Source organism: Hyperolius riggenbachi, chromosome 9, assembly GCF_040937935.1.
Source record: "Hyperolius riggenbachi isolate aHypRig1 chromosome 9, aHypRig1.pri, whole genome shotgun sequence".
In the NCBI taxonomy this organism is placed as follows: domain Eukaryota; kingdom Metazoa; phylum Chordata; class Amphibia; order Anura; family Hyperoliidae; genus Hyperolius; species Hyperolius riggenbachi.
Genome location: NC_090654.1, coordinates 33,456,130 through 33,471,784, shown reverse-complemented (window position 1 = coordinate 33,471,784; position 15,655 = coordinate 33,456,130). Strand labels below are relative to the sequence as shown.

The following is a 15,655-nucleotide window of genomic DNA, read 5'->3' as shown; positions in this document are numbered from 1 at the left end:
AGTACATGATTTTTGTACCCAGACTTTATTGTAGTTCACGTGGCAATGGCAATAGAACAAAAGACATAGCATTGTGATAACATTGACAGCATAGGAGATATAATCATAATAATAAAAAGAACATTTGTATAGCACTTTTCTCCTGTCGGACTCAAAGCGCTCAAGAGATGCAGCCACTAAGGATGCGTTCAAGAGATATATCATGAGACCAGCAAAACTGTAAGGACATACATTAGAGCAGGGGTCTCAAACTCGCGGCCCTCGATACAGTATTTTGTGGCCCTCGCCCGCAAAAGCTTCCTTATAGTTCGCTTCAGTGCTCCCAAGTAATCCGCCGCATCCCCGCCGCTAAACGAGGGCTGCAGAGCCCCCAAATCGCCCGGGGGGGCAATCCACCAACATTTCCTGGAAGGGGCAGAGCTTTCAGCTTTAGCTCTGCCCCTCCTGACGTCAATCGCCGCCTCTCCCCGCCCCTCTCTGTGAAGGAAGAGTGAGAGGGGCGGGCAGAGGCGGCGATGCGCCGCGATTGTGAAATTCCTTATGCGGCCCAGCCTCATCCTGACTTTGCCTCCTGCGGCCCCCAGGCAAATTGAGTTTGAGACCCCTGCATTAGAGCATAGGGGAAGCTTGAGACTGTAACCAGGATGTAGGGTAGTACTGCCCAGTGGTGCTAGAAAGCAGTGGGCAGCTGGGTATTGAGCTGTCCAAGGGGCTAGAGTGTCGCAGGAGGGCATGCCTGGCCAGGGGGGGCTAGAGATTAGCAGGAGGACTGTTTGGGGGAAGAAGGTGGTCTGGTGCCTGGTGGTTCTTGAGGAGATAGTCCTGTAACGGTGACCCGATGGGAGGAGTTTGAAGAAGCGGGTGCCTGGGTGGGAGGGGCCATGGGAAATCCTGGTGGCCCTGTTCTTCAAGGACCTCCTCCTAGTCTTATTCTGCTGTAATTTATCTAATGTACAAGTACTGGTATTGGTGATGTTTCAAACATTACATCAACTACCGTCTTTCCCCGAAAATAAGACAGTGTCTTATATTCATTTTTGCCCCGAAAGATGTGCTATGGCTTATTTTCAGGTTATGTCTTATATTTCTGTGAACACAATTCTCCTTGCTGTGTGTCCTCCTGACATCCCCAGTGTGACACTGACACCTTTTTCTCTGCTGGATCCACCTCTTGTGTGCCATTTTTTTCCCCTTTGTACCTTTAGTGTCCCCTGGTGTCCCTCTCTGAACCTGTGTCCTCCTCTATCCCCTGTACTCCTGTGTCCCGTGTCTACTTGCCCGCAAGACTATGGGCTCCAGTAATAACACAAGTTTCCATAATTTTCCCCCTTACTGCCGCTAGGGCTTACTTTCAGGGTAGAGCCTATATTTTGAGTATGCTCAAAATTCCTACTAGGGCTTACTTTCAGGGGATGTCTTAATTTCGGGGAAAGAGGGTATGTATGCTAAGGAAGATATCAGCGTTATATAAATAAAATAATGATAATGAAACCCTCAGTAAGTGCACACTGTCTACACTTGGATACTAAATAAGCTTGTAATAGCCAATTTTGACTTCGATTTCAAGCTGCCATAATTTTGATTCGATCGCAATTGTAATTACAAATGGAAGAGGATTTCCGTTTTGAGTCCGATTACGAGTCAATATTACTGACAATATTCATGTATGTTTAAAAAGGCATATATATGAATGTGTTTGTATCTATGTATGTATGTATGGGTATATCCATGTATATACGGTATTAATAATATATAATAACAAGCTAGCAAAACACAGCAATCAAATATATAACATCTTACATAGTTACATAGTTACATAGTTATTTTGGTTGAAAAAAGACATACGTCCATCGAGTTCAACCAGTATAAAGTACAACACCAGCCTGCTCCCTCACATATCCCTGTTGATCCAGAGGAAGGCGAAAAAACCCTTACAAGGCATGGTCCAATTAGCCCCTAAAGGGAAAAATTCCTTCCCGACTCCAGATGGCAATCAGATAAAATCCCTGGATTACTAGGTAATGCCTAATGATGTTGATCCAGGGATTTTATCTGATTGCCATCTGGAGTCGGGTAGGAATTTTTCCCTTTAGGGGCTAATTGGACCATGCCTTGTAAGGGTTTTTTCGCCTTCCTCTGGATCAACAGGGATATGTGAGGGAGCAGGCTGGTGTTGTACTTTGTACTGGTTGAACTCGATGGACGTATGTCTTTTTTCAACCAAAATAACTATGTAACTATGTAACTATGTAAGACAGCAATCAAAAGAACAGTTAAGGCTAAATTTAACAGTAAATAACTTGCACAACAACAGCACTGGAGCAGTCTCTCAGTACAGTCACGCAGCAAGTGTAAAAAAATGTAAAATGGCCTCTGCCTTATGTAGGGGAGGGGTGGGCACAAGCTCCACCATTTTGATTGGTTGCTAGGGCCTCTGCTGGAGGCTCTGTGATTGGCCCACAAGTGGATTTCCTTAGTTATTGGTAAGTGCTCAAAATTAGGACTCGTAATCTAAATTTTGAGTGCTTTTTGAGTCAATTTCGAATAGACACCAATCGTAATCACGGCCGATTAACATTCACCGATTTCGTTTCGAAGTCACGCTTTTCGGCAGAAGATTACGGCAATTTGTAATGTCAACCTGGTAATGTGCACCTTTATTGGATACCCGAGTCTGCCTGTGCCCACATTCTCTCTTTTGTCATCTATACTGGCTCAGAGGAAACGACTTTTGCCAGAACGACTTTCTCTGACCTTACCCTCCATCGGCCTTACGCCTGCCTTCATAGGAAAACTTTTAGAGAATGTTTCCACAGACCTTGGAAGGGAAATGGTGGCCTCCGTCTCCTCGCAGATCCTACGCCGTGTATATTTGGAATGGGAAGTGGATGTCCAGCGTGATAATGACAAGGAAGGAACTATTAATTGTCACAAAGTGTTGTGGACACTGGACGTCACTGATTGTCATCATCATCCCCTCCATATTTACTGTATAATGATTCCCTTTGTTGGCAAATACCATCACTTCCGCTATAAATAGAGCCACTGCCAAGTTTAAAGTGCAACTCAAGGCACAGAAAGGGGACGATACCGCTTTCAGGGTGGCCAGACTGAAGTCATGTTTTATGTTGTTGAATTTTGAATTTAAAGAGAAACCGTAACCAAGAATTGGTAGGTGAACAGAGGCGCCAGAAGGATAAAAGTACATAAAATTTTTTAAAAAATTGCTGGGAGGAAGTGGTGGACTCGCCTCCGTTAAAGCAGACACCAAGGACTGTAAATATATAAATATACACATTTATTGAAAATACCACAATATTTTCAATAAATGTGTATATCTATATATTTACAGTCCTTGGTGTCTGCTTTAACGGAGGCTGTAGTAATTGCAGAACTGCGATTACTACAGCAGATTGAAAAAGCTGCAGGTAAAAATGAGGTCATAATTATGGGCGACTTCAACTTTCCAGACATTGACTGGAGTATTGAGGCTACCCATTCTGGTAAAAGCAGCAGATTTCTGGCAGCACTACAGGACAATTACTTGACTCAAATGGTAACTGAACCAACTAGGGGGAATGCGTTACTGGATCTGATCATTTCTAATAGACCAGATAATGTATCAAATGTGCAGGTTCAAGAACATTTGGGAAATAGTGATCACAACATGATAACGTTTGAGCTGGTGACTGATAGGCCAAGGGGCAGCGGGACCACTAAAACTATGAACTTTAGAAAAGCAAAGTTCACTCAAATTAGGCAGGCACTAAGTTTGGTGAACTGGGATAATGTACTACAAGGGGAAGACACTGAAGGGAAATGGCAAGCTTTTAAACTTATACTCAATCAATACTGTAGTATGTATATCCCATATGGAAACAAAATGTCTAGGAATAAAAAAAGGCCTCTATGGATGAATAGAAAGGTTAAAGATAAAATGAAGAGGAAAAAGAATGCCTATAAGGTCTTAAAACAGGAGGGGACCGAGGCTGCACTAAGCAATTATAAGGAGTGCAATAAAAATTGTAAAAAAGAAATTAGGCAGGCAAAGATTGAAGCTGAAAAACAAATCGCTAAGGATATCAAATCTAACCCAAAAAAGTTTTACAAGTACATTAACTCTAAAAAAAGAAAGGTTGACTGTATAGGACTCCTAAAGGATGAGGATGGGAACTCAATGGTGGATGACCAAGGTAAGGCAGAGTTATTAAATGCTTTCTTTGCTTCTGTCTTCACAAAAGAAACAGCACTGTTGCAAACTACAGAGGCGGAAGAGTCTCAATCTTCTAACTGTAATATTAATACTTAACGCAGGAAGAAGTGAAGGCAAGACTAAATAAATTAAAAATAGACAAGGCACCTGGCCCGGATGGCATGCATCCTCGGGTCCTAAGGGAATTAAGTTCAGTTATAGATAAACCCCTTTATCTTATCTTTTGTGACTCTCTTGCAACTGGCAGAGTCCCAGTGGATTGGCGTACAGCCCACGTTTTCCCATTATTTAAGAAGGGCAAAAAATCTGATCCAGGAAATTATAGACCTGTAAGTTTAACATCAGTTGTATGCAAACTATTTGAGGGGTTACTAAGAGATACTATACATGACTTCATAGTAGAAAATAATCTTATTTCTCAGCATCAACATGGGTTTACTAAAGACAGGTCCTGTTTGACTAACATGCTCAGCTTTTATGAGGTAGTGAATGCTAATATGGATATTGGGAATGCTGCAGATGTGATATACTTGGACTTTGCAAAGGCCTTCGACACTGTTCCCCACAAAAGTCTGGTGCAAAAGTTGAGGATGCAAGGACTGGGGAAGAGTCTGTGTTCATGGATAGGGAACTGGCTAATGGACAGAAAACAAAGAGTTGTGGTCAATGGATCATACTCAAAATGGGAGACTGTTAGCAGTGGGGTCCCACAGGGGTCTGTTCTGGGTCCAGTGCTCTTCAATTTATTTATTAATGACCTAGTAGATGCAGTAGTGAGCAATGTTGCTATTTTTGCAGATGATACAAAATTGTGCAGAATCATTAACTCTCAGGAAGATAGTGTCATATTGCAACAGGATCTGGATAGGATGGCTATATGGGCACATACATGGCAGATGAAATTCAATGTTGACAAATGTAAGGTCATGCATTTTGGACGTACTAATGGTCTAGCACCATACAAAATAAATGGGATACAGTTGGGGACATCAAACTTGGAGAAGGACTTAGGAGTACTCATTGACAACAAGTTAAATAATCGTACTCAATGCCAAGCAGCTGCAGCTAAAGCTAACAAAATTTTGGGATGCATTAAAAGGGAAATAAAAACTCGAGATGCCAGCATAATATTGCCCCTGTTTAACTCTCTAGTAAGACCACATCTGGAATATAGAATTCAGTTCTGGGCACCACATTACAAAAAAGATATTGCAGTTTTAGAGCAGGTGCAGAGACGAGCAACAAAATTGATGCGTGGGATGGAAGGTCTCACTTATCAAGAAAGGTTAGATAAACTGGGTTTATTTAGTCTAGAGAAAAGACGCCTTAGAGGGGATCTAATTAACATGTATAAATACATCAGAGGGCAATATAATAGCTTGGCGGATGAGCTTTTTGTCCCTAGGCCTTCTCAAAGGACTAGAGGACATGATCTGCGCATGGAGGAAAAAACGTTTTAGCCATTTATTTAGGAAAGGGTTTTTTACAGTAAGAGTGATTAAGATGTGGAATGCATTGCCACAGGAAGTCGTTATGGCAAACTCTATACCTGCATTTAAAGGGGGCTTAGATGCTTTCCTTGCGTTGAAAGACATCCATGGCTACAATTACTAGGTAATGCCTAATGATGTTGATCCAGGGATTTTATCTGATTGCCATCTGGAGTCGGGAAGGAATTTTTCCCTTTAGGGGCTAATTGGACCATGCCTTGTAAGGGTTTTTTCGCCTTCCTCTGAATCAACAGGGATATGTGAGGGAGCAGGCTGGTGTTGTACTTTATACTGGTTGAACTCGATGGACGTATGTCTTTTTTCAACCAAAATAACTATGTAACTATGTAACTTCCTCCCAGCAATTTTTTAAAAATTTTATGTACTTTTATCCTTCTGGCGCCTCTGTTCACCTACCAATATATTTGAGTCCACCCCAGGTGGAGGGGTGATCTACCCCCTTTCTTCCTATCTACAGAGAGCGACTTCTTAATCCTGAGTGAGGACAGGTCTAATCTCCTCACCTGCCTAATGAGTGGTTACCTAGGTGGTAACCCGTGTTTGTGAGTATTACCATCTCACTGTTTCATTTATCCAATCAATTTTGACATACTACACATATCGGGCTCTCGATTTCTCTTCAACTTTCGTAACCAAGAATTGAACTTCATCCCAATCAGTAGCTGATACCCCCTTTCCCATGAGAAATCTATTCCTTTTCTCAAACCGATCATCAGGGGAGTCTGTATGGCTAATATGGTGGTGAGACCCCTCCCACAGTGTGATGTCAGGACCATGGTCCTGACAGTTTCCTGTCTGTGAACCTCATTGCATTGTGGGAAATAACAGCTGTTTACAGCTGTTTCCAACTGCTTAAAAAAGCAAGCAGCATCTCCTTCCACTGACATCACCTGCCAGCAGTAAACATGTCCCCATGTGATAAATGTCAGAATGTAAATCAGGGCGAGGAAAGTTTTTACAATGGGCAAACACTGATTTATACATAATTATTGTAAAAATGAAGCACCTTTTTATTACATTATTTTCACTGGAGTTCCTCTTTAATATCTGAACTGAGAGGCATTTAAAAGGCACAATATTTATTTCCTCTTAAACAATGCGCATTGCCTGATCCTCTGAATCAAATCCTTTTAGCCATAGACCCAGCATGCAGATCAGATGTTGGCTGTGGCTGTGTACAAGAAGAAATAAGAGTTCTGTGTTCCCAGCTGGAATAAGCCAGAGGAGAAAGCCCTGCGTAGAGGATTTGTTCTGCTTTGCAGATTCTTCACTGACAGTCTGCTGGGTGGGAAAGCACATGCCAATTTCGCTACTCACTCCTTGCTGGATGGAGTAAAACGCGGCAGAGCAATTTGTTAGGCATTGACTTCTGACCACAAATCCAGCATCAACATTTGTTTGTAAGAAGCACTCTAGGAAGTGACTTGTCTGTATCTAAGTCTAGATCTCCTTTCAGAGCAAAAGGAAAGGCAGAAAGAGCCCCTTGAACATATGGAAGCTCTTAAGGCCCATTTGTTTTTGACATGTCCAATTAAAGGCCCATACCCGCTAAATGATTTTATCGGGGAATTATGCGCAGCGAACTGTTTTTTTTTTCCATGAAATTGCACAACAGTGTTTAATAAAAATGTGTTGAACGATGTTTAATGACGCACAACACCTGCTGCAATCGTTCCTTTTTTGAATGACCGACATGTCCGATCGGAACGATCCTCATTGTCTTGTGCAGGTTTTGCACAATCATTGGTTTCTGCCCCACAAATGATGCTTCCCGATTCAGCCAGATGAATCGGGGGAAAGGATCATTCGGCGGCAGAGATTCCCGATCCTGGCCGCATCTTGTAGTGGGTATGTAGCTTTAGAGAAGTGGAGCTGGGAGACCTTGATTCCTATCTCTCTGGCCAGTGTGTGGCAACCAGTTACCGTAGGGGTGCCCACCTCCGAGGCATAGATGCCGTAGGCACTGTCACGGATCCACAATGCATGCCCAATACTCTGGGCTTGCCACGTGACTGCATTGCCTGGCAATAATAAAGAAACACCTCCATCAACTCTCTGACTGACGTGAAGAACAAATATCCTCAGTAGCAGCAAGATGGCATGCGTAAGAATGTGAAGGTGACGTTCCCTTTGGAAAAGACATTAATTATTACCCCCCCCCCCCCCCCCCCCTTTTTTTAAGTCAAAAAGTACCCACTAAGATCCTCTACCTGGGAGCCTGCACTTGTTTTTTGAGATGCAACCTATAAAAGCGGGACAGCTAACTTTGGTTGTGGTGGATAAAGTGGAGTACCAGAAAATAAAGGAATGACAAAAAAAGAAGACAAGAGTAGAAAAAATTACAGATCAGAGGGAGAACAGCAAAAGACAGTACCAATCAGGCTATTAAGCTCATATTTACAGATAAAAGGGTTCTATGAGAGTTAAAGGATACCCGAACTGACATGTGACATAATGAGATAGACATGTGTATGTACAGTGCTTAGCACACAAATAACTATGCTGTGTTCCTTTTTTGTTTTCTCTGCCTGAAAGAGTTAAATATCAGGTATGCAAGTGGCAGGAAGTGACCACAGTGTGACCCTCACTGATAAGAAATTCCCCTTTTTTACCTCTTTCTTGCTCTCAGAAGCCATTTTCTGCTAGGAAAGTGTTTTATAGTTGGAATTTCTTATCAGTGAGAGTCACACTGTAGTCACTTCCTGTCTGAGCCAGGACTGAGTCAGCTACTTGCATACCTGATATTTAACTCTTTCAGGCAGAGAAAGAAAAAAAGGAACACAGCCTAGTTATTTGTGTGCTTGGCACTGTACATACACATGTCTACCTCATCATGTCACATGTCACCTCGGGTATCCTTTAGGGGTCTGAGTCAACCCACGGGCAATGTGTATAACGCATGAAGATACTGTATACCAGGTAATGAGAATTATGTCGAACTTTCTGTTCTGTGTATCAATTATCAATTGCAGACGGACAATTTTTCAAGCTTGTTGACTTTTATAACAGTCCAAACCTTTTTCATCCGATCTCTGACCATAGACAACAAAGACTTCTACCAGCTCCTCCTGGATCGTCCGTCTATCTCTGTGTTTCCCTAACCTGTCCTCACGACCTCCCAACAGAGCGTGTTCCGCACATGACCATATGCACAGAGGGGGTAATTACAGGGGTGTAACTACAAATCATAGGGCACCCAGGGCTGGATTTAGACTCTTTACGGCCCTAGGCCACTGTCACCAGCCACCCCCTTCAGTAGGTAGCGATATGACCCCTCCCCCTTCCCTCTAGTATAGGTAGCCTGATGACCCCCCCCCCCCCCAGTATAGGTAGCCAGATGACCCCTCCCCCTTCCCTCTAGTATATGTAGCCAGATGACTCCTCCCCCCTTTCCCTCCAGTAAAGGTAGCCAGATGACTCCCTTGATCCCTCCTCCCACCCCCCTCCCCTTTTTAGTATAGGTAGCCAGTTTGCCTTCACACCGCAGCAGCCATGTGTCACTCATTTCTCTGCTTGTCTCCAGTGCAGAAGCTTCCTCTTCCTTTCCGTCTCCAATGCTGCCCAAGTCCATAGCCGCTGGCCACAATGCAAGTGTGCACAGAGAGCAAGATGGCTGCTGCACAGGCGGCTAGCAGCAGAGTATCGCGGTCAGGCGCTCACCTGATCTCCCTGCTTTGCAGCATTTGCAAGCTTGCAAATGCGTCACCAGTTTAGCCTGCTGCTTTGATGCCCTTGCTCCTGTGGTGCCCTAGGCCATGGCCTAGGCGGCCTAGGCCTAAATCCGGCCCTGGGGGCACCCCAGCAAAATCTTGATGTTGCCCTTTAATGTTCACAACCCTTCCCTTGCCTCCCCTTGGTGACACAACATGGGGTCTATCACGCAAGGGTCATGAAACAAGTGTGGCTATCAGGATCTTCTCACCCATAACATGTTTAGCCACAAAAACACCTGATCTGGAGTATCAGAGAAAGGATAGGTTAGTAATTGGGGCCCCCACACACCTCCCTGGGTAATTAGTGTCTCAACGATGTGGGTTAACTAACTCTGTGAATTTCCACAAAACAAACTGTTGGTAGGTCATGAGGACAGGTTTGAAAAACACTGGTCTATCTGCAAGTTCAACCCGACTGAGACGTTTCTCCCTCCTGCTGTCTGTGTGATTGAATCTTGTAGACATTTTCCAACAGCTCAGTGAAAACAAAACAAGAAGGGGCACAGAGAAGCTGCTTTAGCAACTGGTCAGCAACCAGTCAGTTCTTAGGTTCTGTACAGAATTCGGACAGATAAACTCGACAAGAGTCCCTTTTATGAAAGGACAGTCCAACTTTTTGGAACCAAACCTGTATGTTCCTTTTTTTCTTTTCATCTGTCTTTGAGGACCGATGAACACAACTGTATGAATATTTATTTTGTGTGAGATCTAAATGTTATTCCCATCAGCTAAACTGATGTTCGATTTAATTTTAAATGTTAATGTGAAGAAAAAGTAATGATGACCCATGAGTTTTAAATAATGAATAATGACAATATTTCTATTGGTCATTAATTCTTTGCAGTGTGACTGGGGTGTGGTGGGAGGTGTGACTGGGGCATGGTGAGGTCACAACTGGGGTGTGGTGGGAGGTTTGCATGGGGCGTGGTGGGGGTATGACTGGCGTGTGGTGGGAGGTGTGCTTGGGGCGTGGTGGAAGCATGAGTGGGGTGTGGTAGGAGGTGTGACTGGGGCATGGTGGGGCATGACTGGGGTATGGTGGGGGCATGGCTGGGGTGTGGTGGGAGGTGTGCCTGGGGAGTGGCGGGGGCATGCCTGGGGCGTGGTGGGGGCATGACTGGGGTGTGGTGGAATGTGTGCCTGGGGCGTGGTGGGGGCATGACTAGGGTGTGGTGGGAGGTGTGCCTGGGGCGTGGTTGAGGCATGACTGGGGTGTGGTGGAATGTGTGCCTGGGGTGTGGTGGGGCATGACTAGGGTGTGGTGGGAGGTGTGACTGGGGAGTGGTGGGGGCATGACTGGGGTTGGTTGTGCCTGGGGCGTGGTGGGGGCATGACTAGGGTGTGGTGGGAGGTGTGCCTGAGGCGTGGTTGAGGCATGACTGGGGTGTGGTGGAATGTGTGCCTGGGGCGTGGTGGGAGCATGACTGGGTGTGGTGGGAGGTGTGCCTGGGGCGTGGTGGGGGCATGACTGGGGTGTGGTGGGAGGTGTGCCTGGGGCGTGGTAGGGGCATGACTGGGGTGTGGTGGGAGGTGTGCCTGGGGCGTGGTGGAGGCATGACTGGGGTGTGGTGAGAGGTGTGCCTGGGGCGTGGTGGGGGCATGACTGGGTGTGGTGGGAGGTATGACTGGGGAGTGGTGGGGGCATGACTGGGGTTGGTGGGAGGTGTGCCTGGGGCGTAGTGGAAGCATGACTAGGGAGTGGTAGGAGGTGTGACTGGGGCGTGGTGGGGGCATGACTGGGGTGTGGTAGGAGGTGTGACTGGGGCATGTTGGGGGCATGACTGGGGTGTGGTAGGAGGTGTGAATAAGGGCGTAGCTGGGGTTGTAGACTTTAGTCTCCTGAAACAATCTTTTATAATGGTTTGAAGTGAAGGTTTGTTAAAAACTGTACAGGTATTCTTGCTGGACTCTTTGCCATGCAATAGTGATGAGCACAAATTTTTGCATTACAGTAATTTTGCATCGTAATTCGCCATCATGAATCAAAATTGTAATGCAAAATTTTGGGAAAAATCGTAATAAACTTAGTGTGTAAATGTAATCAGGAACTGCAATTACGCAATTTCACGTAATTTTGGCATAATTTTGTGTTGACTATAGCGATTATTAGCAAAGCCCCCATACACGCTATCATCGCAAAAATACGTGTGTTTAGGGGAAAAGTGGGAACAAGTTACACATTTTTGGGCCAATCAGATCACATCCTGAGAGTTTTGATTGGCCCAATTACAAGTTATGTGCATTCTGCATCACATTTGAATGTGAAGAATTGGCATCCAATTGGAATCTCTAGTTTTGGGTGACAAACAACAATTTTGTATCCAAAACTTTTTCCTCCACAACGAAAGAGAGAAATCTGATTGGTTCCTATGGGTAACTCCTCAAACTTTCCTCTTGTTTGGTTTCTCCAAGCTTGACCCGGTCAGCCCCAGTAATATGGATGATGCGGATGCAATGGAGGAGACAGAGAGACGATTTGTATTTAAAGTGGACCTCCGCTGTGAATTTCAAAGTGAAAAACAGCCTGAATGACACTTACTATGACTGTTCCCCCTCTTTTTTTACCCAATGCAGCAATAGGTAGAAAACTGCCATGGCAGTTTTTCAAAAATGGGGCATGGCTAACCAACATGACATAGATTTTATGGCAAAAGTGACCAGATTTTAGACATTTTTTTTCCTGCTCCTCTGTTATAACTTCTGCTGCCCTTGCAGGGTTTTACTTTTACGTGGAGGCAATGCTGGGTTACAGCTTGCTGCAGGCGGTCATGTGTGGAGGCGGAGCCTCTGGGGCAGTTACCAGTGATAGGGTGAGCTTGCTGCCCGCCCGCCGCAGCATCTTCTCCATGTTACTGGTCTGGATGTCCTCCCAGCGCACTTTCCACAGCTCCGCCGCTAGCTCTTTCTCCAGGCGCAACTTCCTGCGTGAAACAGACATAAGAAGAGAGGAACGTTATGGCGATCCTAGACTCTGGTACCTGATGCCAGATAGACTGATTGTATGGTCTGTAATGTACAATATATCCTGAGTATAGATCAGAGTGAGGCTCCCTGCACACTGCAAATCCGATTTGCGATTCCGATTTTAATTTGATTCCGATTTGCGTTTCCGATTTTAATTTGATTCCGATTTGCGTTTCCGATTTTACCTGAATGCTATTAACAGAAAAACACAGAAACAAACGCAGCATGCAGTAACGATTAAAATCGGAATTGGAATCGCATGTAAAAAACGATTAAAAATTGGAATCGGAATCGCATGCAGTGTACAGGGAGCCTAAAGGTGGCCAATAATGATGTAATCCCCGGGAACGATTGATTGTTTTTGATCACCCTGGTAATTGATCAGAAAAGATTGGTCGTGCCCATTAAGGCCTCGTTCACATTGGGTGCAATTAGAAACGTGTTTGAGCGCATGATAAAAAACCGCATGCGATGACGCGCATTTCATAACGCTCTTCAGTGCATTGCAGTGCAGTTTTTTTTAATCTGACCCATGCATTTTACATGCGCTTAAACGTGCTTATACACATTTCTGTTCAGCATGTTTTGCTTATTTGATGTAGCACTTGTCAATAAAGAAATGTTTTAATTTGATAATGTTCTCTTTTTTTTAATTAGGGGTAAAAAACCGCATCTCTAAAGCGCACTGCTGTGGGTTTCTATGTGCTAAAAAAGCGCATCCATTTAATTACATCATTTAGTTTCTGCCTGCATATTTTTGGCTCTGGCAATTGCCGATGGCCAAATTACCCCTTTTTTCTTGTAATTTACGGTCAGGCTAAATTAGTCTGTAAGTGCCCCTTTAGCTGTAATTCACATTACGGTCTATGGCGGTGCCCAAATCCAGGCTGAACGCAAATCAGCTGTCGTACAGTAGTGCCCCTTCCTGCAGGTATCGCCCTAGGCATCTGTCTAGTTTGCCTATACCTAAAAATGGCTCTGGTGTAGTATGGGACATCCACTTGATTACATTGCTGTATATGTGCAATGTTGGTGCTTCCAGAAATGAGGTGCAGAACCAGCGCATAATGTATATTTATGGATCAAGCAAGCTTGATATAGATCCCCTCCGCTGGCTAGCAGGGCTGAGTGACGAGTAGCGCATTTGTCATGAATTAAGTGAGCAGCTGCTGTGTATCCTTTTTTGTGCCTTTGCCTGGGATAAACACCCTGTATTATGATGACTCTGTGTGAAGGGCTTTGCTGGCAGAGTCAGCCCGGCCTCTCCCCAGGTATACCTTCATCCCAGTGTGAAAAGATTGCGCCGCGCTCCCGCCTCGAGCCCCCGCTGGTGCTAATTACTCTCCGGAAACCAGCGCCAAGAGCCGGGGATATTAGCCGCCCTCGGAAGTCGCTCTCCAATCCCCGGCACCGAGACCAGACAGCAATTGCCTTCTCTTGCAGCTCTCATGGTAACAAGCGACAGCTCTGCCTGGGCTTAATGACTGCGCTTCCTCCCGCCTGGCCGCCAGCGTCCTGAGAATCGCCGCTTTCAATTATCAGCTGCAAGGCCGAGGCGGAACAGCGGGCAAGCCGAGCGTAGGGAGATGAAGAGTACCTGTATATGAAGACGGAGGAGACGGCGATGGCCAGGAGGATGAAACAGATGACGATGGAGGTCACTTCCAACACGGAGAAGCTGGCTGAGGAGGGAAAAAATATAACAAGGCCACCGAGGCAGCCAGTTAGATGACATTTATAAACTGATTGTCACAAGTGATGACAGAGACAATTGCCAATGTACAGTTTGGTAGGACGGAACGGGAGACCTCAGTTAAACATAATCTTTATGGCCGGTTTTCTTTTCTCTCTTTTCTCTCTCCCAGCTGTCCGGCCACCGCAAGTCCAGCTGCTTCTTCTTCCTCATTTGCGTCCCGTGTAACTGCCGTGGGAACCCAATATGCAGGAGAAGGAGCAGCTGGATTTGTGGCAGACGGACAGGTGAGAGACTTTAAAGGGAACCTTAACTGAGAGGGATATGGCTGTTTACTTTTAAACAATACCAGTTGCCTGGCATCTTACTTATCTCTATGGCTGCAGTAGTAGCTGAACCACACACCTGAAACGAGCATGCAGCTAATCCAGTTTGACTTCAGTCAGAGCACCTGACCTGCATGCTTGTTGAGGGGCTGTGGCTGAAAGTATTAGAGAGACAGGACCAGCAGGACAGTCAGACAACTGGTATTATTTTAAAAGGAAAAATCTATATCCTTCTTAGTTTAGGTTCCCTTTAATACACAGGCCTCCAGGGGGCACATTAACATTTGGGGAGACAGTGGACGGGAGCTCTGTCACGTACTTGTCCTGATATCACATGACGTTACTGCCATGCACTCTATCGACCAAGTTGTCCCTCAATTTTCCAGCTTACTCAATCAATACATTTCATCAATTTGGGCCTGAAAACAGTTGAATCAAAGATCTGGCATGTTTGCTGCAGCACCTATTTTCATCCGATTCGATAAAAGAGTTGCAAGCAATACATTGGACTATTCCATACTAGCCTTCTCTGAAGCACCCAAGAATTGTCAGCAATACATTGGACCATTCCATACTAGCCTTCTTTGAAGCACCCAAAATTTGCCAACGATACATTGGACTATTCCATACTCACCTTCTTTGAAGGACCCGTTCAATAAAAGTCAGCAATACATTGGACTATTCCAAACTAGCCTTCTCTGAAGCACCCAAGAATTGTCAGCAATACACAGGGACAGATCTAGGGGTTGGGGCAAGCGGGTCTCTTGCCCCAGGTGCAGTTTGTTGAATTCTTAAAACGGCGGAAAAATTTGGATGGGGAATGGCAGTTTAGGCGCCAAACCCTGACCTTGCCCCAGGCGCAACTTGGAGCAACTTGGTCTAGATCCGTCCCTGGCAATACATTGGACTATTCCAAACTAGCCTTCTCTGAAGCACCCAAGAATAGTCAGCAATACATTGGACTATTCCAAACTAGCCTTCTCTGAAGCACCCAAGAATTGTCAGCAATGCATTGGACTATTCCAAACTAGCCTTCTCTGAAGCACCCAAGAATTGTCAGCAATATATTGGACTATTCCATACTAGCCTTCTTTGAAGCACCCAAGCAAGAATTGTCAGAAATACATTGGACTCTTCCAAACTAGCTTTCTCTGAAGCAGCCAAGAATTTCCAGCAGTACACATTGGACTATTCCAATCAGCCCTTATTTGAACCCTAATTTGAATCCAACTAAC

The 15,655-nt window shown here is 45.0% G+C and overlaps 1 protein-coding gene and 1 long non-coding RNA gene across 2 annotated transcripts in view; one reads left to right on the top strand and one right to left on the bottom strand.

Annotated features, from left to right (window-relative positions):
* Positions 1-15,655, bottom strand: part of NPR1 (natriuretic peptide receptor 1) — a 173,042-nt gene that overhangs the window by 79,892 nt on the left and 77,495 nt on the right. The window contains exons 7-8 of the mRNA XM_068252423.1: positions 13,999-14,083; positions 12,238-12,358 (exon numbers count right to left, since the gene is read on the bottom strand). Coding sequence (XP_068108524.1) covers positions 12,238-12,358; positions 13,999-14,083 — 206 coding nt within the window. The remainder of the gene's footprint in view (positions 1-12,237; positions 12,359-13,998; positions 14,084-15,655) is intronic.
* The window catches only part of LOC137532191 (uncharacterized), a 242,214-nt gene that overhangs the window by 186,857 nt on the left and 39,702 nt on the right, over positions 1-15,655 (top strand). The gene's annotated exons all lie outside the window — the stretch shown is intronic.